We start from the raw sequence: 26,436 nt of genomic DNA, 5'->3' as shown, positions 1-26,436 counted from the left end.
AGAGAAAACTAATAGTTACAAATAATTACCTCATTCTTAACATTTTTCACCTTGAAACATCCTTCAAATTCTGGTTTTGGGGTATACTCCAAATCTTCTATATCCTCCCCCACACACTGAAAGAAAAATGACACACTTGAATAAATAATGCCACAAAAAGAACTCAGCTTCTTATGAGAATTTAGATATTCCAAAAAGAAATGCATGAGTGGTGCCTAACTATTATCTTAACAGTTAACAGTAAGGTTTTTATGCATCTTCTTTCCTTTCCACTAGCAACTCAGAGATCCCAAAATCTACTATTGCCCTGTCAGAGACATGATCAGTAAGTGTTTTAGGCATGGATGTCGGAAAATGGAAAAACGAAGTAGGGCAATATTCAAATAAAGAGCAAAAGATCTGTAAGTTATATTCAAATAGTAGAATATGAGAGGAAGACATTCTCAATACACAATACCAGCCTCTCCCAAATTAGGAAGCCAATACCTTATACCTCTTGCTTGATATCTGTAAGAATCATTAAATCATTTCATCCAACAAAAGAACAGAGCCAAGTTTCGTCAAAGATTACCCCAAATCTCTACTTCTAAATTCCCCAACATAATGCAATTTGAAAGCTCAAATTGAATCAAGGTCACGACAATACCTCACAGGGTTCTTTCAGTTAATTGAATCAAGGTCATGACAATACCTCAAGGGGTTGGAAGAAATCACTTATTTTGGGCTTGTTTGTAATCTATATATCTTCAGGAGAGATAAGAGAGTTTATCTCTCCTTTTCCTACTATGTACCATTCTATATTGTTCAATGATTGAATATATTTCTGTTATCGATCAAAAAAATGCACAAATAACCATGCACAAGGCACAACCCATTCAGTGCCCATCTTAAGCTCCACCAACTTACCAAGTGGCTAGCAGCAGCATGCCACCAACTAAATGAAGGCCCCCACCCTAGGATCCTCAAAATCTATTATCCATCCAACTGCAAAAGAACTAGCCAAGTCCCAGATCAAAGAATTGTACAAGGATCTAATAGAGAGTAACAAGGAGTGATCATGGGCTGGGCTTAGCACCTATGATAAGGGTTATAGCCCGGGCCCAGGACACCAGATCTATACAGACATGGTCCCCTATGTCATTAATACATTATATATTTAATATTTAATACTTATATTACGTTACATATAATATATGTATAAATATATGTTATAATTTATATAACATATAAAATTTATTCTGTGTCATTATATAATATATATATGTATAATATATCATAATCATATAATATAAAAGAAAACGTGTGTATGAAGTATATGTATATAATATACTAATATATAAATAAATTGCAGGCCAGGCCTTAACACAAACCCAGGCCCAAGCAGGCTAGAAATGATCACCCTAGAGAACATACACTTAACATCCTCCTTCCAAGTATAAGTATGCCCTTCAACATCTTTAGGAGAGACTACAAGATTTCCGAGAAAAAAATGCATCCAATATCCATCAAACAGAGGCCATCTAAAATTTTGGCACCAAATAATCACCTCATTATAAACTTTAAATTCATAATTTATTGTAGCATTGCCAAGCGATCAGAATTGATACATTTTTGGGCATTTGTCACCAAATATATATTTATAGATTCAATATATATAACCAAGTAAAGCAAATCAGGCCCATGACCTAGCATGCAGTTCCCATTGGCTACTAAAGCCTAATCAAATAGCCTATTCCAGTTGACCTACTTGTAAATTTCTAAGAGATAACATTATACAAGTTAAGGTTATACCCAAAAGGAACCCAGGCAGAACCACATATAAACCATTTTATTCTCCTGCCATGTTCATGAAAGAATATTATTAACTACACAACTTTTCATGTGTCTTGAGAGTTAACATGTTTATCTACAGTTGGGCATATGTAACTTCTGTAGTTGGTTTGACACCAATCCCAGGGTTCAAAAGGATAACGTAACTAATCTCTCCTCTTTCTTCTTACTACTTTGTCTTTTCAATTTTCTGCAATCACCATTAAAGCTTTCAAGTTTCAACGAGCTTGTAAAAGTGACCATATCTTTGTCCTCAAGAATTGTAAAGCATCAAAAACTCTACCAGCCCCCATTTTCAAAAACCTAATGCTTTCTCCATTCCGAAAAACCAAAAAAGAGTTAACCACAAAGAGTCTTCATCTGATTCCACGCATTAACATCCATAAAACAAGGAAACCATTGAAGAATCTCTGTGATATTTTCAGTGTTCATCAGTAGTGGGGACGACCATTTATAGCCCAGCACCAGCCGCATCAAGCCCAGAGATTTGCAGGCTGGGCCTGGGCCCAATGTGTGTTTGCATGTGTGTTAGTTTATATTGTATTATATATTATATATAAAATATTATAATATGACACATATAATACATATTATATAAATATTTGATATCATATATGGTATGCCATCCCCCCCAAAACCTTGGTGGCAGTGGGATTTGATATCAGGTCTCTACTCCAAAGAGTCAGAGATCCTACCAACTGAGCCACCATCAGTTGGTATACATATATTTTGTCTTAAAATATAAAATATTGTGCACATTTAATATATTGTATGTAAAGTTATAGAGCCACAATTCATCAAAAAGTTATAGAGCCAGGGCCCCAGGCCCAAGCACTTATCATGGGTGCTAAGCCCAGCTTGGTCTGGCCCATGCTCACCCCTAATAAATAGGGTGCTCAAAAGGCATTCTTCATGAAAGGAGTGAAAATAAACTTCCTCTTGCAAATTGCTCTTCAATTTACTTATCAAAAAAAAAAAAACTCTCTTCAATTTCTTCTTTTGATTCTTTGTCATCACCTTCTTAAATCCATTTGCATACTAGACCTAGAAAAAACTGAAATTACAAAATTACCACTATCACAATAAAACAAAACAACTTAACAAATTAGTGTGAAATTTAAAACACAAACTATGACTAGAAAAATCAAGCTACTAGACCTGAAGACCCCCCCCCAGACACATTATGGTTGACAAAGGCCAGAACTTATCAATTTATGCTAATGGCATGAATCATGTTAATCGTCTTGAGATCACATCTATATTCAAACTTCTGTATTTTATCAACTGGTACTATCTTGTATTGATTTCTATAAATTATAAAGCACTATGATGCAATAAGCATCAAAACTTTGTGGTAATGTTCAAGTAGTATCTGTACATCTCTAGACAAATTGAAAATCTTACAAACCTGTTTCACTTGACTTGAAAGTGAAACTTGTTGAGAATTTCTGTGAGGGGAAAACAGCATAGGATATTCCAAAAAGAAACATCAAAACCATTGGATCATATCAATTGTAGGAGGTTGGGCAGCTAGGTTACCACTTCAAGCTTTCAGGATGCGATTTTCTTGCTTTTTTGTGTAATATCACAGCTATGAGTTTTTTTTTATGAATGATAATAAATTTATTAATTCAGAAGCAGATTTAGAGTGAGTTCATACAACATCCCAAGGAGAGGCGCGAGCTGCAGCCCCTCCTTGAATCTTACAAGTAAACTAGGAAAGAAAAGCAAGAATCACAACTGAGCCCAAAACAATTCTTCCCTATTTACCCCTTGCTTAGCTAACACATCTGACAAAGTATTTGCTGATCTCCCCACCCACTGTACAGTGACCAACATATTCCTTGTCAACCAACTAAATTTCTTCATTTCATTCTTGTAACGCCACATAGCCTCTTCAGGATTTTTCAACCAACCCACCACCACTTTGGAATCCCCCTCCATTGTTAGGTGTTGTACCCCCAGCTGGTTTGCAAATTGCACCCCTTGTACAACAGCTAAAAGTTCTGCCCTGATGGAGTCCCCAATTCCCAAGGGACCTGAGTAGAGCAACAAAATCTCTCCCTTCTCATTTCTCAAAGCACCTCCCATTCCGGATAATCCTGGATTACCCATGCTACTTCCATCAAAATTCAACTTCAGAGAGCCTTTGGATGCAGGAGACCAGCTTGTAATTGATTTGTCCTTTAGGGATGAACACCTCGCTACTGCTGACCAATTTCTCCAAAGGTTATTAAAGGAGAATTGATGAAAGATTTCCAAGGACTTCAGCCAAGGTATTGCCCTATTTAACACACAGTCTTTCAATTCTTGACTGCTCCTTTCCTTTTCTTGAAAAATTCTAACATTCCTTTCTTCCCAAAGAGTCCAAATCAAGGCAGCACGAGCACATCTCCATATAATTCTCCCTATTTTTGTAGGCCAATAAAAGGTAGAATGGTTGAAGAGCATGTGAACTTCTGCTGGTAGACTCCAACTACTCCCAAACAACGAAAGTAGCCAAGCCCAAAGGTCTGCAGAAAAGGGACAAGATATTAATAGGTGGTAACAATCCTCACCGTGAGCTCTACGGAGGATACACCAATTAGGAGAAATACAGAGGAAAGGTCTTCGCTTTTGTAGGCTATCTAGAGTGTTTACTTTCCCATGGAATACTTCACAACAAAACGCCATAATTTTTTGGAGAACTGGCCTGCACCAAATTTCTTTTGACGGAAAGGGTTGGTGAGTAAAAAGTTGAGAGATGGACTTGAAGAAAGAAGCACAAGTAAAGGTTCCATTGGGTCTAGGAGTCCATACCCTCTTATCTGGCTTGGAGGGATCCAAACAAACCTAATTAAGACAACCAAGCAAGACAGAAAGAGATTCAATTTCATCATCTCTAAGTCCCCTACGAAACCCAAAATCCCAAGTAGCATCTAAGGGTGTTCCCAAAGGTAAGACAAATTTTGAGACCACCTCTTTTTTGTACAAAGAAACAGAAAATAGCGAAGGGAACAGATCCTTTAAAGGTGCGTCTCCTATCCAAATATCTTCCCAAAAATGAACAGTGTTGCCAGAACAAACTTCATACCTGATAAAATTGAGGAATTGAGGAAGTGTGTTGTGAATAGCCTTCCAAGGTGCTACTAGGTTAGCTTGCCTTGATACACCAGTACCCCATCCATTCTCTAACCTCCCATGAATGCTTCCCACCACCTCATGCCACAATCTCTCTCTTTCCAATGGCCATCGCCACAACCATTTCCCTAACAGAGCTTGATTTTTTCTAGTTACCCTCCCAAGTCCCAAACCCCCCTCTTCTTTACTTCTGCACACAATTTTTTTTTTTTGATAAATAAAAGACCAAGATGGGAAAACATTACTTCTGCACACAATTTCCCAATTAACCAAGTGATCCTTTTCTTCTTGTCCCGGCTCCCATAAGAAATCCCTCATCAACTTCTTCAGTTTCCTAGCTTCCCTAACTGGTATCCTAAAAACAGACAAAAAATAGGTAGGTAAGTTAGCCAAGGTAACTCTTATTAGGGTAATTCTCCCTCCTAAAGAGACATAATTCCTCTTCCATGAGGCTAATCTCTTCTCAAACTTTTCTATCACTAGAGTCCAAAATCTACTCTCCCTAGGATTTGCCCCTAAAGGAAGCCCTAAGTATGACATAGGCCAAGCAAAGGTGGAACACTCAAGGCACTCCGTAATAGCCTCAACCTCCCCTACGTCCAAATTTATACCCGCTATGCAGCTCTTTTCCAAATTTATTCTCAAATTAGAAATGCTTTCAAATCCTTTGATTAGCTCCTTTAGGTTTGCTACCTTTTCGCTAAAACCTCCTCACAAAAGATCATTAGGTCATTTGCAAACTGAAGGTGGGTGATAGGGACTTGGTGTCTCCCTATTCTCCAACCCCTAATGGCATCTTCACTATCAGCCTTAGTAATGATCCTACTAATCACATCAGCTACTAAGGTAAAAAGGAAGGGTGAGAGTGGACCCCCTTGCCTGACACCCCTGCAAGCTGGAAAAAAGTCCCTCACCATACCATTTACCAAAATAAAGTAGTGACAAGTACTAATACACCCAAAAATCCAACTACACCACTTGCCCCCAAATCCACAGTTTCGCATAACCTCTAATAGAAACTCCCAATCCACCAAATCATAGGCCTTTTCAAGATCCAATTTACAAATGAAACCTCTCTCCCTAGACCTTTTCATAGAAACTCCCAATTTCGCATAACCTCTAATTTTGATGTAAGGACATTGAATGTAGGCATTTCTTGTTAAATATATGGCTTATTTATCATAGATATCTATTTTTTATCAATTTTATCATAGATATCTATTGAAAGATGAGTTTATTTCTTTCCAGTGGGCTTAGTGGGCCTTTATTACTGGAGTTGTTTAATTACTTTTTCATTATTTACGGTTGTTTATAGTTGCTTTACAAGTAGTGCCATTCTAGTCATTTTAACTGCCTTGACATTTCATATATAAGTAATATAGAGGCCCATACATTTTGATTGTCTAGTATAAAGTATTCTTCTCTTTTTGTTTCTCCTCTTCTATATTCTATACTGCTGTAATTTCAAATTAAACATACTAGAAGATCAATTTCTTAAATAATCAAATACTAGAAGATCAATCAACTTGCTTAAAATCTAGAAGAGATACAAGACTTGGTTTACTCAACCTTCTCCTAGGTGACCATGCAGTCTAAGACTCTAAGGATCATCAAGCTATATGGTGTATTTACGAAGTTGAACATACTGCTGTAGTTTCAAATTAAGCATACTAGAAGATCAATCAACTCAGTAGAAATCTAGAAGAGCTAGAAACTTGGTTCACTCAACCTTTACATGGGTGACCATGCAGTCTTAGGATCAGCAAGCTGCATGGAGTATTTAGGAAGTTGAACATAGGACTGCCCATCATCTGGTTTTAGGAAACGTTTTTGGAGAGCAACTGAAGGTTAGTTGATGATCCAGAAGAGTTCTGAAGTTTTTAGTTTTTTCACCCAAAAAAAGAAAACTCAAGAAAACCAGAGATTATTTTCCGCATGAATCTAGAGGAGGATCTGCATTGGAACCCAAGGTTTTCAGGAAAGGAACAAAAACAGAAAGCAATATGTCAACAGCAACATATCAAAATTTATGCATAAGCTGAGGGTGATCAAAGGGGAAAAAGTAATCAGAAAAGGTTCATTGAAAATGTAGAGAAAATAGAGCAAAAGCATCATGAGTGATGAAATATACCTCTCTGTTAATTATGAGATAGCCTTGTCCATCAACCATGTACGAAATCATCATTATCAGATCATATTCCGCATCAGGAAATTTCAGTGGAAGTTTTGTTGTCTCAATATCAAATGCACATACATGAACTTCAGCACGTTGTAGAAGATCAGCCCTCTTCTCTAGGGTAACTCCAGTACTTGATATGCTAACATCATACCACTGCCCACATCTTACATCTGAAAAGAACCTCCCAACAAACAAGAACTCATAAAGAGGGGAAATAAGCATATTGGATATAAATCTAAAAACTGTAAAATGAAATCTAAGCTCCAAAAAGGCAAAATCAACAGCATGAAATAAGAAATCACCATTGTCAATGGCAAAACGAACATGATATGGAACGTCATACTCGCGAAGATCAATAATACAATCAATAAAATCTTGAGGTCTTTGCTTGCTGCAAGTCATGATAAAAGCAAGAAATCATTTTAGAACCAAGGAAAGAGATGCAAACACCTTCCAGGAAAAAACAATATCATGAACAAGCCAGTCTAAACAGAAAAATAAGGTAAATATAGAAACCTCCTCCAGGAAAGATAACAATAGACAAATTATTCTCTACGCAATAAAATGACTCTAGATGGTTGATCTTACCCCTTCCCGCTTAATATAGATTCATATGCTTCTGCAGCTTCAAGCTTTGCCTGGTTTCTTTCGACAACATGCAGTAGATCATTTTTCACACGCATCAATTGTTGAACTGTATCAAAGGATATCTTCAAATAAGACTTTCTTAAGCCTGACAAATGGTTTTTCTGCAAAAGCAAAAAATTACATCACGCATTATGAAGAAACATGCCAAAGCCTCTTGGTCTTAGAACAATAAAGTAAAAGGTGTAACAGGAGATCCCCTAATAAGAAATGTAAGAAAGAGAGAAATCGCCACTGTACAATGTCACCAGGTTATTGGATCAAATACTAGGAAACACTATACACCAACATGCACTAATTAATTCATCACCAAAACCACCATATTCTTCACCTAAATCTTGTCTTGACGATTTGGGCTCCATTAAAAAGATCATGTTGTTTTATTTCATTCAATAAAGCATCTATCCTCAAGCACATACTAAAAATACTTCTTACTATTCAGTCTTTCCATTCTCTTGATTTAGCACCTTGGACTTTTGATTCTGTGCTCCTTGCCAGTGCCACATATTGGACATTTATTAAATTTTCAAGAGAAACACAGTCCTCAGGTAAGACTGTACAATAATGGATGTATAACTCCATACTATACTAAAACTGATATTCTAATTTGTTTTTTCCGCTTTTTACTGATCTTCTAATTTGGTTTTTTTTTGTTTTTAAATAATCTTCTAAATTGTTCAATTGAAGGTAAAGTTTGCATAACCCAGAAAGCTCGTATTTGTATGGCTAAGGACAGAATGATATTTTTCATTAATTTAAGACTTGCAAACTGATCTTCCGATCAATACATACAAAACCACATCTTTTTTAGGAGTGTTAGTGTAGGGGTATTTCTGTCTTTAAACTTATGTTGAGGTTGCTGATCTGTAATATTATATTAGAACTAGTGTCCCTCACTTAAGTAAGGGTACATGTGTCTTTTCCATTATGTTAGTAATATAAAACATGTCTGGCCGAATGGGAGAGGTAATTGTTCTCTCATTCGAACAAGACTTTTCTTCTCTCCGTTTCTCCTCTTTTCTCTCTCTCTTTCTTTCTTCTTTCTTCTTCTCTCTTCTTGGCTGTTATCAAACTAACAGAACTCAAGGGCAGGCTGAATCATAATATGGTATCAGAGCTCAACTAAACAACTCGGATCTGCCCAGATTTCGGTTTTTTGCGCACTCAATCTAGGGTTTTCTTTTGATTTCTCTGCCATCGATTGGAGATAAGGGAAAGGGCTGAAAAGGAGTGGTCATCCTCTTCCCTTGGAGGTCTCTATGCCTCCAATTGTGCTGTTCATGGTCGGTTGCTGTGGTTTCTAAAAAGCCCTCCCCTAATCGATGAAGAGAAGAGGGTTGATTCGTGTGGTGCGGTGGGTGTCTTGTGTGGTCTGATTTTCTTTTTCTGTGGTTTGTTTTCGGGTGATGAGGTAAGAGATTTCTATGCATATTTTTGCTATGAATCAAAAAGGAAGTATGTTTCAAATCGTATGGTGGGATTTCAGACTGTAGTATGCTAGGGTTTATGTTGTTTTTTTGTGTGATTCAAAGGGGGACTGGTCCTCATATAGTGTGGTGAAATTTCAGGTAGTTGTGGGGTAGGGTTTGTTGTGTAAAGAGTGCAATTTTCAGCAATAACAAGAGTGAAACCAGTGTGATCAGTGTGACCAAGTAGTGTGCAGTGTGCCGAATTCAGTAATAACAGAATTCAGCAATGGGAGATAGCAGTGATAGCAAATCTAATCTGATGATACCTACTGACTACCTAAATGTTCAAATGACCTCCATTAAACTGAATGGAGAGAATTATGTGTTAGAATGTTAGAGTGATGTTCGGCTGATAAGAGTTCTTATTAGCCCATTCTTATGTTTAACTTATCTTGTAACTGGGCCTATGTTAATGGGCCTAATCCTGTTTAATGATTTAAGTCATCTGGGTGTCCCATCACTAATCAGGGGCATCCCAGTAATTTCTTGTACCTTGTACTATATTCATATATAAATAATAGCATGGTCGACTGGCAAGTACAGTTCGACATTCACTGCATTTCAGAGGTTCTCTTCTCTTCTTTGCTACTTCGAGTACAGCTCCTAAGATTACATGGTATCAGAGCATTAGCTTCTTCCTGGTTTCAGCCGGCGCACTCTCTTCTCTTGCTGTTTTTTCATCTTCTCTCTTCCTTTTCTGGGTTGCTGCAGTAAAGACCTAAGGGTGTAAGAGAGTAAAGCAAGTTCGAACCTAGGGTTTCTCTTGGTTGTAGGACTCAAGGGAAGTAAGACCCAGAAGTAGATGTCCTACTAGGTTATTTCCAGCAAGTAGTAGCTATCTGGCTACTAAGAGAGGTCTGTATAGGACAGACCTAGTTGAGGACTGATTTCAACAGTCCTAGCACTAGCCGAAAGGGGGAGAGCCTCTTCTACAGTTGTAGTTTCGGTGCGCCAGCAAGACTCTTGCAGAACAGTGGTAAAGAGCCCTATTTTCAAGTCGGTTACCAGCCCTACTTCAGCCCTGCACAGCACAGTGGTAAAAACTTACACTGCACAGTTGCAGCCTCGAAATTTTACTTGCTACTGTACCCGAACTGGTTCAGTCCAAGTGAAGTCTATCTAGTGTGCTACCAGCACTGTGAACATTTCTATCAGCACTGTGAACACTATGACCACTTCGGCCAGCCCTAAACAGAACCACCTACAGCACTGTGAACAACTCTAGGACTGAAGTCAGGATGTCCTCACTATCCAGTGAAGTTTCCTCTAGAGATAACAGACCTGTCGCAAGGTCCTCAAACCTGGAAAACCCTAATCTGCACAGCTTGCAGATTACAAGTGTGCTGCTGGATGAGTATAACTTCAGAGAGTGGTCCGTCTCAGCAAGGTTGTTCATTACCTCTCGTGATCTCACAGGCTATTTGGATGGAGACAAGAAAGAACCAGAAATTGGCAGTCCTGAATACACCGTGTGGCGCAAGGAAAATGCCACAATCATGTCTTGGTTGCTGGCCTCCATGACTCCTCGGGTGGCCAGAACTGTTCATCATTTCCCTACAGCCGCTAAAATTTGGGAGAAAGTATCCAAGACATACGGCCAAAAAAAGAACAATGCTAGAATCTACAGGCTGAACCAAGACATTGCAGCCCTAAGGCAAGGAGACATGTCCGTGGCAACATACTTTGCAACACTGGAAGGCCTCTGGGAAGAGCTTGACCATCACTTGATTTTGGATTGGAAAAATGCCAAGGATAAGGAGAGGCATGACAAGCAGATTGAGGAGGGCAGAGCCTTCAAGTTTCTGGCGGGCCTAGACCCTGTATATGAAGGTATAAGGTCACAGATTCTAGGGAGAGATGAATTACCTAAGCTTCACCATGTCTACTACCTAGTGAGGAATGAAGAAGTAAGGAGAAAGGAGATGCAAGTTGACTCTCAAACACAATCAACAAAACTATCTGGAGAACATTCAGCCCTAGTCTCCACTAAGGAAAATAGATTTTCAGACAAAAAGTCCCTCAAGTGTACCCATTGTGGTGGTGAGAAACACACAAAGGAGAAATGTTGGGTCTTGTACCCTCATCTGAAGCCAGCTACTCTGAGAAAGGACAAAAGGCAACATAAAGGGCACACAGCAAGTGGGAATCTTGCCACCAACAATAGTAGTGACAACTCACAGAGTACTCAGACAGTGTCCTCTTCCACCACATGGCAGGCTGTCGACTCCTCTGGACCAAGTACTTTGGGCTTCACAGCTAGTGAGGTAGAGGTTCTCAGCCGAGCATTAGCCCGTCTGAAGAACAATTCTTTACCTTCCACCTCTCTTGCCAAATCAGGTACAGCCTCTGCATTTAGTGCAACTAGTTCCATTAATTCTACCTCTTGGGTGATTGATTCCGGAGCCACTGACCATATGACACATATGTCCTCCTTATTCTCTTCATATCGTTTGTTGTCTGGCCAGGATAAGATGAGAGTAGCTGATGGGTCTCTCTCCACCATCTCTGGAAAGGGGGTGGTTGACCTAAGCAATGATCGCTCTCTTAAATCAGTCCTACATGTTCCTAGTCTTGCCTCAAATCTGTTGTCTGTTTCAAAGCTTACAAAAAATTTGAACTGCAGTATAACTTTTTTTCCTTCTCATTGTGTTTTCCAGGACAGATTAACGAGGAGAACGATTGGGAGTGGTCATGAGTATGGGGGACTCTACTATTTTGATGCAGATATCAACTCAGCCCTACAAGCTTCTACTACTACTAGTCCGAAAAGTGTGGAGTCAATAACTAGGCTGCACTTGTGGCATGCTAGGCTAGGTCATTTGTCTTTTTCTTCTTTAGCAATGTTGTTTCCTGAATTATGTAAGGGAATTCCAAGTCAGAGTTTAATTTGTGATGTGTGTCAAATGTCAAAACAATGTAGATCAATGTATCCAATTTCTAGTAATGAAATTCAAGCCCCTTTTGATTTGGTTCATTCTGATGTTTGGGGTCCTTCACCCATTGTTTCCATTGATGGCTTCCGTTACTTTATCAGTTTTATTGACCATTATTCTCGGTGCACTTGGATTTATCTATTAAAAAAGACGTGATGAAGTTCCTCGGATAACTATGATGTTTTGCAAGATGGTTGAAACACAATTTGATAAGAAGATTAAGCAATTCCGTTCAAACAATGCAGCTGAATACTTTGAAAGATCCCTGAACTCATTCATGGAAGATGCAGGCATGTTACACCAATCATCATGCGCTTACACCCCTCAGCAAAATGGGGTTGCTGAGCGCAAGAGCAGGCACCTATTGGAGACAGCTCGAGCCCTACTTTTCCACCACAATGTGCCCAAGCAATATTGGTCTCAATCTGTACTCACTGCATCATACCTGATAAATCGGATGCCATCTAAGGTACTGGGTATGAAGACTCCTTTCTCTGTTTTGTGTCCCACTCTTCTAGAATTTCCTCTTTCCCCACGGGTTTTTGGCTGTACATGCTTCATACATGTGAAGGATCCAAAGAAAACCAAGCTGGATCCCAAGGCTACAAAGGGAATTTTTTTTTGGGTACTCTCCAACGCAAAAGGGGTACAAGTGTTATGATCCTGTCTCCAAGAAAAAATATGTCACCAGAGATGTAGTCTTTTTTGAGTCTCAACCCTATTTCCAGTCTTCTCAGAATCCTCTTCAGGGGAGACTAGTGGGTTGGAAGAGGATTCTCATTCTCCCTTCTTATTTGTTCCCCTTTCATCACCTTCCACTACTCCTAGTTGTAACATTTCGGGTCAACCTAGTGAGACTCCCATTGTGTCAGTTACTTCTCCAGATTCAGCTGATGCTTCTGAAGGTTTAAGTAGGCAAGAGAAAGAGATACTTACATACAGTAGAAGGAAGAAGGGCCCTCAACCTCATGATTGCAACTAGTTGAACTTAGATCAATCTGTCTCTGCAATCCAAGGTAATTCTGACTCACTCAATTCAGATTTGGATCTTCCTATTGCTCTCCGTAAGCCTGTTCGTTCTTGTACCACTCGGCATCCCATAGCTGATTATGTTTCTTACTCACACTTAACCCCTACCTATCATTCCTTTGTGTCTGCTCTTTCCTCTGTATGTGTCCCTTCCAGGTACTCAGAGGCGGCATCTGATCCAAGGTGGAAAGAAGCCATGAATGAAGAGATGAAAGCCCTAATGAAAGCAAGAACGTAGGAATTGGTGGACCTGCCAGAGGGGAAAGGCATTGTTGGGTGCAAGTGGGTATTCACAGTAAAGCACAGGGAAGATGGGTCAATTGAGAGGTACAAGGCCAGATTTGTGGCAAAGGGATTTACACAAAATGAAGGAATTGACTACAAGGAAACATTTGCCCTAGTAGCAAAGCTCAAACAATCAAGGTTCTACTGTCACTAGCAACAAAATTCTCTTGGGAACTTCATCAACTGGATGTGAAGAATGCGTTCCTAAATGGTGATCTTCATGAAGAGGTATTCATGGAACCCCCACCTGGATATGATGTTGTAAAGAAGGTGTGTAAACTAAGGAAAGCATTATATGGTTTGAAACAGTCTCCCCGGGCATGGTTTGAGAGACTTTGTATGGCCATGAAGAAAGTGGGGTACACTCAGAGCAGTGTAGATCATACATTGTTTACAAGGAGACAGGATGACAAACTTACAGCACTCATTGTTTATGTGGATGATATGGTGATTACTGTAAATGATGTGAAAGAGATGAAGAGACTGAAGGAGTTCTTAGCTTCAGAATTTGATATCAAAGACCTGGGAAATCCGAGATATTTTCTTGGGATTGAAGTTGTTAGATCAAGAGAAGAAATCTATATATGTCAACGAAAATATGTGCTAGATCTCCTAGAGGAAACAGGCATGATGAGGTGCAGGCCAGCAGACACTCCAATAGAACCGAACCATGGATTACAAGAATCAATGGGTGAGGAATACTATGATAAAGAAATGTACCAAAAATTGGTAGGAAAACTGATATACTTATCCCTTACTCGGCCAAACATTGCCTATCCAGTGCATGTTGTCAGTCAATTCATGCACTCACCAAAGACCCATCATATGAGAGCAGTGGAAAGAATTCTCAGATACTTGAAGACTTGCCCAGGGAAAGGAATTCTATTCAGGAAAAACAGCAGACTTGAAATTGAAGCCTACACTGATGCTGGTTGGGCTGGGTTTATTGGAGACAGAAAATCAACCTCAGGTTACTGTACATTCTTGGGAGGAAACCAAGTCACATGGCGCAGTAAGAAGCAAAATGTTGTGGCAAGATCAAGTGCAGAAGCAGAATACCGAGCTATGGCACACGGGGTTGCTGAACTCTTATGGCTCAGAACTCTTCTTAATGAGCTTGGTATCAAGACTGAGGGTCCTCTCAAGTTGTATTGTGATAATAAAGTTACTATCAACATTGCCAACAATCCCGTGCAGCATGACAGGACAAAACATATTGAAATTGATCGACACTTTGTCAGAGAGAGAATTATTTCAGGAGAACTCTATGTGCCTTATACTCCATCAGAGATGCAAATTGCAGATGTATTAACTAAAGGGCTGGCAACAACAAAGTTCAGGGACATACTTGGCAAGCTAAGCATGATTGAGTTCTTATTAGCCCATGCTTAGCTTGAGGGGGAGTGTTAGAATGTTAGAGTGATGTTCGGCTGATAAGAGTTCTTATTAGCCCATTCTTATGTTTAACTTATCTTGTAACTGGGCCTGTGTTAATGGGCCTAATCCTGTTTAATGATTTAAGTCATATGGGTGTCCCGTCACTAATCAAGGGCATCCCAGTAATTTCTTGTACCTTGTACTATATTCATATATAAATAATAGTATGGTCGACTGGCAAGTACAATTCGACATTCACTGCATTTCAGAGGTTCTCTTCTCTTCTTTGCTACTTCAAGTACAGCTCCTAAGATTACATTATGTACCTTGGGCTAAATCTGTATAGGTTTTTCTGAAGGCAAAGAAGAAGGTGAAACACATAAGGGAGGAGAAACCCTCCACTGATTCTCATGAGTATGATGACTGGGAACAAGAGGATGCACAGATTATCGCGTGGTTATGGAACAGTATGAAACCCAAGATTAGTGTAAATTTCATTTTTCCTGACACTGCCAAGGATGTGTGGAACCATGCTAAGAAGTTGTATTCTGGTCAAGACAATACAACCAGAGTATATCAGCTGTATCAGGAATACTTTAATCTACAACAGGGCAATCAGAGTCTTGAGGAGTACTATGCTAGTATGAGAAACATTCGTAATGGGTTGAATGTTTATAACCCCCTCACTTCTGATGTCAAAATTCAGCAACAATAGAGAGAACAACTTGATGTGACTCAATTTTTTGTGGGGCTGAAATCTGAGTATGAACCAGTGCGGGCTCAGATACCAGGAGGGTCAGCTCTCCCTTCCTTAGAAGAGGTGTTTGCTCGACTTCAGAGGATTTCTATTGGATCTACTAAGAACTCTAATGTTTCTGATAGATCAACATTTGCAGTATCGAGGGGCTGTGGTGTTAGAGGTGGAGCTCGGGGAGCTCAGTCTGGCCGTAGTGGTAGTAGTGGTTTGGTATATGGCCGGAGTGGTGGTGGTGGACCTACATATAACCATGGTGGTGGTCATACTTGAAGTAGAGATTCAAGGGGAGCCCGCGGCAGAGGACATGGCTCGGGTCCGAGGAGGCGTACTCATTATGGTAAGGATGGACATACCATTAATTATTGCTATGACTTGCATGGTCCACCATCAACTTGGGCCAATCATGCCATGACTAGTGACACCAATTTCAGACAGGAGAGTCATTCAGCTGATCAGATGCCTCCTACATCCACAGATGTTCCCGGGAAGGAGATGGTGAGTGTTCCCCGTGATGAGTATGAGAGGTTTGTCCAATCCACATCTCAGCAGAACACGACTACTCTCGCACACTCAGGTATGGCTTGTTCAGCATCCACACCCAATCCCTAGATTATTGACTCTGGAGCCTCCGATCACATGACTAGAACTCCAGGTGTGTTTTCTTCCCTCTCTCATTGCTCAACATCACAATCTATTACCCTTGCTAATGGTTCCACATCCTCCATTTGTGGTGTTGGCAATGTTAACATGACCCCTTTATCTTTATCCTCAGTTTTGTATGTCCCTAAATTTCCGTTTAACCTTATGTCTGTTAGTAAGTTGACCAAGTCACTTAATTGCTCTATTACTTTTTACCCTTCTTCATGTGTTTTTCATGATCTCAAGACGGGGATGAAGATTGGTGGAGGACAAGAAACTGGTGTATTGCATTATCTTGACGGTGGTGGAAGAACATCAACAGCTCTCCAGTCATCTCTCTCTCCTCTCCAGTGGCACTGTCGATTTGGTCATCCTTCGCTAAAAGTTTTAAAGTCTTTGGTTCCTTCATTAAGTCAACTTTTTGTTTTAAATTGTTAGTCGTGTCAGTTGGGGAAACATCATTGTGTTCCCTTTAGTCCTATGGTTGATAACCGTGTGTCAAGCCCTTTTTCTTTGGTTCATTCAGATGCTTGGGGTCCTTATAAAGTGATGTCATACAATGGATATAGATATTTTGTCATTTTTGTTTATGATTATTCAAGGATGACGTGGCTCTATTTAATAAAAGAAATGAGCGAACTGTTTACCATCTTCCAAAAATTTTATGCTGAGATTCGCAACTAATTTGGTGTTCACATTAAAATTTTTCATTCCGATAATGGCCATGAATATTTCTCTTCATCATTTCAATAATACTTGGACCAACATGGCATTATACATCAGACCTCATGTACCTACACCCCACAACAAAATGGGGTGGCTGAGAGAAAGAATCGTCATCTTTTGGAAACAGCTCGATCCCTCATGCATCACATGAATGTTCCCAAACCCTTTTGGAGTGATGCGGTGCTTACTTCTTGCTTCTTGATTAATCGGATGCCCACGTCTATCCTTGATGGTCATTCCCCATTCACTACATTGGTTCCCACCTTATCTCCGTTTCCTCTTTCTCCTCGGGTTTTTGGGTGTGTGCTTCGTCCATAGTCTGGGCCCTGGGAAGGACAAGTTAGTTGCATGATCCATTAAGTGCATCTTCCTTGGCTATTCCAAGACCCAGAAAGGGTGTAAGTGTTATCATCCTAGTTCTCGACGTTCCTTTGTGTGTGTTGATGTTACCTTCTTTGAGTCTACTCCGTTTTTCTTGGGGTCCGGTGATGCTTCTTCCTCCTCATCACCTCCTCCTCTTCCACTTCCAATTGCGGATTCTATTCCCCTTATTCCAATTGTGACCAAGTCCTTGCCTCCAATGCCACCACCTGTTGAACGGCCACCTATCCATCAAGTGTATACACATCGCCTCCATGTACCGGCCACCTATCCATCAAGTGCAAACTAAAGAAGGCTATTTATGGGCTTAAACAGTCTCCTCGAGCTTAGTTTGGTAGGTTCAGTGAGGTGGTAAAGAAGTTTGGTATGAAACAGTGCCAAGTTGATCATTCAATCTTCAGTCAAGACTCTTAGGTAGGAAAAATCTTATTGGTGGTGTATGTAGATGATATTGTTATTACCGGGAATGATAAAATGGGCATTGACAGGTTGAAGACTTTTCTATAGGAACATTTTCAAACAAAGGACCTTGGTAAATTGAAATTTTTCTTGGGGATAGAAGTAGCAAGGTCTAAGCATGGTATTAATTTGTGTCGGAGGAAATGTGTTTGATTGCTGGAGGAAACAGGTTTGTTAGGTGTTAAACAGCTGAAACACCATGGAAACAAATACTAAGCTGAGCAGTGATATGGGTGAAGTGTTTGAAGACCCTAGCAAATACCGACGAGTTGTAGGTAAACTGAACTACCTAACCATTTCTCGGCCAGATATTTCATCTGCGGTTAGTGTGGTAAGTCAGTTCATGCAAAAACCTCTGGTTCCTCATTGGGATGCGATTCTAAGAATTGTGAGGTATTTAAAAAGGGCTCTTGGTTGTGGTTTGATATACATAAGTGGTAGAAAACTTGAAATAGAAGGATATATCGATGCTGACTGGGCCGGTTCTATGTCTGATAGGAGGTCTACCACAGGCTATTGCACTTTTCTTGGGGGTAATCTGGTGACATGGAAAAGTAAGAAGCAGACAATCGTGGCGAGAAGCAGTGCAGATGCAGAATATAGAGCTATGGCACATACTACTTGTGAATTAGTGTGGCTAAGGAACCTTCTACAGGAGATAGGATACAATGTTGACACTCCAATGAAGCTCTATTGTGACAATCAGGCTGCAGTTCATATTTCTTCTAATTCGGTGTTTCATGAAAGAACCAAGCACATAGAGGTTGACTGTCACTTTGTGAGAGAGAAGGTATTGAACGGAGTGATAGACACTGCATATGTTAACACAGGGAACCAGTGGGCAAACTTATTTACTAAAGGGTTGAGTCGGGAAAGAGTGGATTACATATGTAACAAGTTGGCATTATATGATATATTCACCAGCTTGAGGGGGAGTGTTAGTGTAGGGGTATTTCTATCTTTATACTTATGTTGAGGTTGTTGATCTGTAATATTATATTAGAACTAGTGTCCCTCACTTAAATAAGGGCACATGTGTCTTTTCCATTATGTTAGTGATATAAAACATGTCTGGCCGAATGGGAGAGGTAATTTTTCTCTCATTCGAACCAGACTTTTCTTCTCTCCTTTTCTCCTCTTTTCTCTCTCTCTTTCTTTCTTCTTCTCTCTTCTTGGTTGTTATCAGACTAACAGAACTCAATGGCAGGCCGAATCATAATAAGGAGAATGCAAGAACCATATTGTCTAATATGGATAAATAAAAAAAGAAAAGGGGATAGAGAGAAGTTTCATAGTGCTCATAACCCAACCACACCAGACCAAAGACCCAAACCAATGTTCCATACAAACACCAGTATGCAAGAGCTAGAGTAAGAACCCTACCAAGTACCAACAAGATAGACAACAGCTCTAACCCTCTGCATCCCCCAAAAAAAAGAAAAGAAAAAAGAAATTGACCCTTAACACCCCATCCAAGGACCTCCCCTTGTTCCAAAATGCAAACACATTCCTTAGTTCATTTACCACTTAAAAAGATGTTAACTACCTATTGCCTAAACTTTTTTTTGAGAAATACTGCCTAAACAAAATTGAATATTCATACTATGCACCATTTGCATTGTCAATACGAGTCTTGATCTCTTATGCACAATTGAAAAAGGGTATGAGAGGTTATGTGGCTCAAGCAAAAAACAATGAACCCCATGATCATCATCATCTAAGCCGTATGAAACAGTAGAGGAAAATATCACTAACAAAGAAAAAGGGTATGAGAGGTTATGTGGCCCAAGCAAAGAACAATGAACCCCATGATCATCATCATCTAAGTCGTATCCCAGCTATATGGGGTGGCAACGTGAATCCTGTTTCACTATTCTGTTCTGTTTAGTGTCATACATTGTTAAGTTAAGAGAGTTTAAATCATTCCTTACTACTTAAACCCATGTCCTTTCTGGTCTATCCCTATCCCTTCAAGCCCCTTCAACTTGCAATAGAACAATTCTTCTTACAGGTATTGTAGATAGTCTTCCATGCATGTGACCAAACCATCCTAGTCTACTTTCACTCATTTTATCACCTATTGGAGCTACTCCTAGGTTCCTTCGAATTAGTTCATTTCCTATCCTTTCTAGTCTTCCCACTCATCCATCCCAGCATACACATTTTTGTTGCACTCATTTTTTGGACATGTTTCTTAACTTCCTAACACTATGCTCCATGCAGTATTGCTGGTCTTACAACTGTTTTATAGAATTTTCCTTCTAACCTGAGTAGTATTGCCAATCACATAAGACTCCAGACGCACCTCCATTTTGCCCATTCTGCATTAATTCTATGGGAAACATCCTCCTCAATTTCTCCATTTTTCCTATCCAACACTAATTTTGTGGGTAACACCCTTAATCTCTCGCTTACATTTTTCTATAGATAATCTCTCCCTTGTATTTACATAGCATATAATTTGTTTTGGTCCTACTTACTTTAAAACCTCTTGTTTCCAAGGAATTTGTCCATGAACTTAATTTTGCATTTAATCCTTCATTATTTTCATTAATAAATTCAATGTCATCAACAAACAACAATGAACCCCATGATCATGTACAAAATCTACAAAGGCACCCCAAATCAAAATAATGCCCAAAATCTACAATGAACCCCTATACCTCTCATTTCTTACCTCTGCCATTCTCTATTGTCCCTTGACACTTTTGGGCATTCCTCTAGTTGGCAAGGACAATGCTACAGTATCATTGAAGAACTCTAGTGTTTTTTTTCTTCCTACCTCTCCCTCTCACCTTCAAAGCAAACTTCTCTCTAATGATCCTAGAATTGCCATCATTAGCCACCTCCAGTCACCACCATGATTCACAATTTCAATATTGATGGACATTTTTCCATACCATAATAGGGAAATTGTCAAGGTTATTTCACCAAGATATTTAAAAAACCTAAAAAATAAGGAAAATGACTAAAAAACATATAATTCGTTAATAAAACATCATGTAATTGCACGTTAAGAGTCAGAAAAACAATAGCATGCAACCTCTTAAATCAAATAAGAAAAGATTAAGAGACTTAAATAGCTTTCTCTCTCTGTCTCTTTCTTAGTCTTTTAGCCATCTTCTCTTCTATACAAAAGCCATTCACTTGTTTGATTTCTATCTTTCTTGTTACTATACATTTTAATCAAATTGAGAACCCTCTTAGTTGTTTTTCTTTTTATCCCCTTTTTTAAATTATTATGACTTAGTAAGCGAACCGCATTGAAAATAGTAAACCAATCATCCAATCACAAAAACCCCATTTGCTCTTATAGGAAAAGATTTCCATAAATTTTTAACAATTTTAACAAAATATTATAAAGTTTGGAAAATTCTAAAATGCAAATTTTAGATGTTGATTTATCAATGACATTCAAAATATCCCTAATATATCATGTTTATGTAGGGGAAGAGGATCCTTGGAATATTTCATATTGCCCACTCACAAAATGGGGAGATTTCTAGGAGATTTCACCAAAACCTGCCAATATTGTAAACCATTCTCACCACCAACAGCATCCTATTTCTTCACTCATTTTCTTCTAGGCACCTAAATGTGGCTTCAACATGTTTCTCTCCTACCAAGAAAAACAACTCAAGTGTTTTATCCATTTTGATCTCTACAACCACCACCTGATTTATAGGAATTGTTCTATCAATTAAAAAATAAATCATTTTTTATTGGAAATGGTAAGTTCATTAATACAAAATTAAGTACAACTCTCAACCCCTAAACAAGTGTTGAGTCCCCAGCATCTTTATTACAAAATAGCCCAGCAATCTTTATTACAAAACTGCCCACTAATCTCCCTTGTTGTATTGAGGATTTCCCTTATAGCCTGTCTATAAATCCAGGCTCCCAACTTATCTGATTGCAGCCAGTCCCCCTCTATCTCAATTTGGTGTTAACCCCAATTGTTTGGCATATCTTACACCTTAAAACAAGGCCATCACCTCCACTCTCAATGAGTCCCCCACTCCTATCGACCCCAAAAACATAGCCACAGTTTTGCCATTTTCATCTCTAAATATTCCCCCTATAGGGCCCAGGTTACCTCTAGAGCTCCCATCAAAGTTCAGCTTCATTCTTTGTTATGCTGGTGGGGACCACAACTCCTACACAGTAGGTTTTACGGAAGTTGTAGATGCCACCCCTCCCCAATTCCTATAAATGTCCTCAGCTGAGAAATCTTTAAACAAATTCAAAGTTTTCAACCATTGAATAATCATATTGGTTATTCTTTCTATAGTTTCATCCTTGGATATCTCCACTCCTTTAAAGATCCTATTGTTTCTTTCTTCCCAAACAAACCATAGGATAATTTCTCTCAAGGATCTCGACATTAATTTTATCAAAAAAAAGGCTCTCGACATTAATCTCCCACACCTCTTCGGCTGCCTGAAAAAGCTTGGGTCTAAAAGACTTACCACGTCCTAGGGAGGTGTCCACCTACAACCAAAGATAGAAGAGAACCAGGTCCAAATAAAGCACACAAACTGACAAGAAATTAATACGTGTGATCGTCTTACCAGTCACCGGAACCCAAACAAAGGCTACAAACATGGGGTGACAGGCAAAAATTTGGCCTTTTTCTTTGCAACATATCTAGAGTATTGGTTTTCTGGAGAACCACCTCCCAACAAAAAGCCTGAATTTTTGGAGGTACATGCCGACACCAAATGAACACATCAGATGGGGAAGGTTTCCAAATTCTATTGTCCAAACAAGATTGATCCAGATAGGTTGACCCTAAAAGAGTAACTAATTCATCCACCATTACCATTTCCGATCCATTAGACCTCCTTAGACCCAAGTCCCAAGAATTATCAATAAAAACTGAAGAGATCACTCTCATTTTATTTTCTAACAATGAATAAATAATAGGGAACCTATCACTGAGGGGAATCTCTCTAACCCAAACATCCTTTCGAAACAACACTTTGTTTCCTGCACAGGCATCAAATTTAAAGCAAGGAAGGGTGGAAGGCAATATACCATGAATAGCTTTCCAAGGAGAGCATCGAGAAGGCAATAAATCATTATGTTAAATTGGTGAATTTGTCAAACCAAACCTTCTTATTCTCAACCTCACCTCCCTCCTTTTCTAACTAATCCAACCCTTCTTCAACCTCAACTTCTTTGTCACCTCCTACGACCTCCAATGCCTCCTCCATCTCTAGCCAAGCCAGGTCCCATATACCTTATGAGGAGGAGATTTTGATCAAATGGCAAACTGGTAGACACCCCCACTGAATCCATTACCTCCCTTCCTTCATATTGACTGGTGTGAGACCCTAAACAAAATAAGAGAACAAGAATAAGCTTCCATGTGCATCAACTTCTCACCTTCTACACCTACCATATGGGCCAGTTGAGCAAACCACAATCAAGCATAATCCGAGAAACATGAAACTAATAATCTTTAAGGCTGCATTTGGAAGCGATATAAATCAAGAACCAATTTAAATTTTACACCGGTTCATTTTGTAGGCATTTGGAAGAAGCGTGTAATTATGATCGACGTAAAACTCCACTCCGGTTTAGATTTGTTGGTGTTTGGATGGAGTGGAGTTTTACATCGTGAATCGATGTAAAACCTCATCAAGCATAAAGTTTTACATCAATAATCAATGTAAATACTACATTGATTTTATATGTAAAACTTTACACTATTTTTATCACGGTTTTCAAAATGTAATGGTCACCTATATATACGGTTCAGTGTAAAACATTGATTACACTGATGATGTTTTACACCGGATCCAAACAAAGCCTAAGTTTCACTCAGACCTACCACTAAGAGAGAGAATGAGACTTGTTTCCTATTTGTGCATCACTTATATACCTCCATTGCCACTTCTTCAATACACTTCTGAAGACCTTTATCATCATTAGATTTTAATCCAGCATGTATTGGGCATTTGGGCTCTTGACACTCTTGGGCCAATATTGGCCTTAAGCCTGTCCCACACAACACCGATCATCACTAAGAACTTACATTTCAGACCCACCTGTCAAGCCTGCCCTACTTAAACCTGCCACAGATCCAACCAAATCTCGATCCGCAACAAATGGCCCTGGACCCAAAATTGGACCATTCACCAAAATGATAGGCCCATACTTCATGCCATTATAGGCATGTGTAATTCCCCAACAATCAGCAGGACCTCCAAATGTATGTCAGTCAATGACTGCTAATGAAATGAATTCACCTTTAACACTCCTAAAAAGATAGTCACGATGTTCCACCTCTTTTAGTCTCTTTGGGACATAAATTTTAGCCCTGGTTTTGGTCACATTCCATGTGGCTTTCTACTGTATATCTTTAACCCAGCTTGCCATATTGCATCATAGCAGTTTGGAGGTTATTAAGTATTGTATTGTAATCAACTCTGAAATCTGAATTGCTTTAATTTCACTGCCTTAAGCCTTCATTCACAAAGATAAGTGGCCTATTATCCTTTCCTTTTGTCTTGGTTCAACTTATCCAGAAAGTTCAGGTTTCTAAGCTAACTTGAATTCTTCCAAAATTTCTGGAAACATAATCATTTGGAAGCAGGGAAAGAATGCAATTTTGAGAAAGACATATTTCAGAGGCAGGAAGAACAGTAATTACCAGATCAAGGTCCTCTTTTTCTACTATTTCTATATCAGAAATTTGCCCTTCATATCGTCGTTTAAGATATGCCTCAACATCCAATTCCATTTTATCCTGGAACATCATGGAAAGCACAAATTATCAAAAATGAAAATTCAAAAACAATGAAATCAAAATACTAACGCACTAACTACTGAAAAAAAGATTCTGTTAACCCAATCTTTTATCAGAAATTCCAATCCTGCTCCTCCTGTCAGGTATTGTTTTAACTGTACCTTTGTGGCTGCGTAGAAGTAAGGAGGAAATTTGTATTTCGACTTAAAAGTAGATCCATCCTGCAGCCAAAAAAAAGTAAAACAATTGAATATAAACCGAAGTCTAAGCCAGATTAGCGAACGAGAAAGAAAAAATATTTCCAAAATGACCAGTAAAACAACCTATCCTGCTTATGGAAGCATGTGCTGTTCGATTAAAGGAAGGAGGGGGGAGATACCTGAGAAACAAAGTAAAGATCCACACAACTATACGTCTTGTTAGTATCTTCATCCTCCCACGATGACTGCAAAAAATGAGAACATTGAAAATATTTCCAAATGAATTCTAGGAGCATATAAATGGGCAATTGGGAGAAAGGAAGACGGGAATGAAGACCACGAATTGGGAGCAAGTGACTTACAGATGCAAAAGTCAGCAACCATCCAAGCCTCTTTTCGCCTTCGGTGAACAGATCAAAGCCAAGTTTTGATTCAAATTCTTCTTCGGCACTGCGAATGAGCTTTTGCTTCTTGGTACTTCTCGAATCCCTGCGATCTCTCCGCCTACCTTCATTGTTCATGGTTGCTTCCTAGTGCAGCTTCTAATCACTCGGAAATGGACGTAGAAAAAAAATAAGTCTGTACCTCTGATTCAATCAACAGACTTAAAACCCTAGATGCTAGCTAACGTTGGATAGGATTCTCGAGTAATAGTTGCCGGAGAAGTTCGCGAACCCCTCGGTCTTGACATAGTTGCCGCGCGACCCCTACTGACCGTTTTCCCGCGCTTTCTTCATGTATTTATATCCTATTTTGTTTGACAGAAATACCCCTTATATCTTGGGAAAATCGTGAAAATTGAGTAAGTTGTTGGATCGAAGGTCTTAGGCTTACGCAGCTAGAAGCTACGAGCCTACGACCCGTATCGCGGGAAACGCTATCCGAACTCGAAATCGAATTCGGTCCACTTAATGATGATCCGAATTCGATCGGTTTGTAACTGGACTAAATATGGACTAAAACCTTATCCCTTATCCCATCTGCTATGATCCGGCTCGATTTGGTATCCTATTAATAAAGCTGGTTTCAACGTTGTATTTTTACTAAATAATAATGGGTTTAAGTTTAATGCGTTCATTTTGTTAGTAAAGTATCAAAGTAACTCTTGGTTCATTTTATGGAGGGTATATGATATGTTTGTCACTAATATCTGGTTGCAATAACAAGAATCCAATATAAATCTGACTAATATATTTATTTTGAATGTGGAAATTAGCAAGACAATATTGGATTTGGGTATATCCAATTTTAGTGTAACCAATGGCCCATTTGAGCACTCTCCAATTGTCTTACACACTATATAGCTATAAGGAATATATTTGGTCCTCCTAGATTTGAAGACATATGGTGTAAGAAAAATACATTTAACATAAATTAGAGTTAAGTGGAAGGTTCAAAGCCCACGTATGAGGAGCAACAAATTAGATAATTTTAGCCATTCAAAATAACATCGATTTTAGGCATGTTCGCTTGCTTTGAAGTCTGACATTTGAACATGCAATAACTACCTTAAGAAGTATATTGGTATTAGTAAATTTTTCTTTCATCTAAACTCTAGAATTTTAAGAATTATCAAATATTTATTTTGACCCCATATGTGAGAGTTTTTATTTGTCTTTTGGAGGTTTCATTGGAAAAAAAAAAAGTTGTATG

The 26,436-nt window shown here is 39.0% G+C and overlaps 1 protein-coding gene across 1 annotated transcript in view; it reads right to left on the bottom strand.

Annotated features, from left to right (window-relative positions):
• Positions 1-25,501, bottom strand: part of LOC104586917 (DNA polymerase epsilon catalytic subunit A-like) — an 89,118-nt gene extending 63,617 nt beyond the window's left edge. The window contains exons 1-8 of the mRNA XM_010244310.2: positions 25,146-25,501; positions 24,963-25,028; positions 24,745-24,804; positions 24,488-24,583; positions 7,718-7,878; positions 7,432-7,520; positions 7,082-7,299; positions 30-116 (exon numbers count right to left, since the gene is read on the bottom strand). Of these exons, the coding sequence (XP_010242612.1) occupies positions 30-116; positions 7,082-7,299; positions 7,432-7,520; positions 7,718-7,878; positions 24,488-24,583; positions 24,745-24,804; positions 24,963-25,028; positions 25,146-25,304 (936 nt within the window). The 5' untranslated portion in view covers positions 25,305-25,501. The remainder of the gene's footprint in view (positions 1-29; positions 117-7,081; positions 7,300-7,431; positions 7,521-7,717; positions 7,879-24,487; positions 24,584-24,744; positions 24,805-24,962; positions 25,029-25,145) is intronic.
• Between the last annotated feature and the right edge of the window lie 935 nt (positions 25,502-26,436).

Source organism: Nelumbo nucifera, chromosome 2 (genome assembly GCF_055504915.1).
Source record: "Nelumbo nucifera cultivar China Antique chromosome 2, China Antique-T2T, whole genome shotgun sequence".
Taxonomy (NCBI): domain Eukaryota; kingdom Viridiplantae; phylum Streptophyta; class Magnoliopsida; order Proteales; family Nelumbonaceae; genus Nelumbo; species Nelumbo nucifera.
Note: the sequence above shows the minus strand (reverse complement) of the source record. Positions and strands in the feature narration are given on the sequence as shown.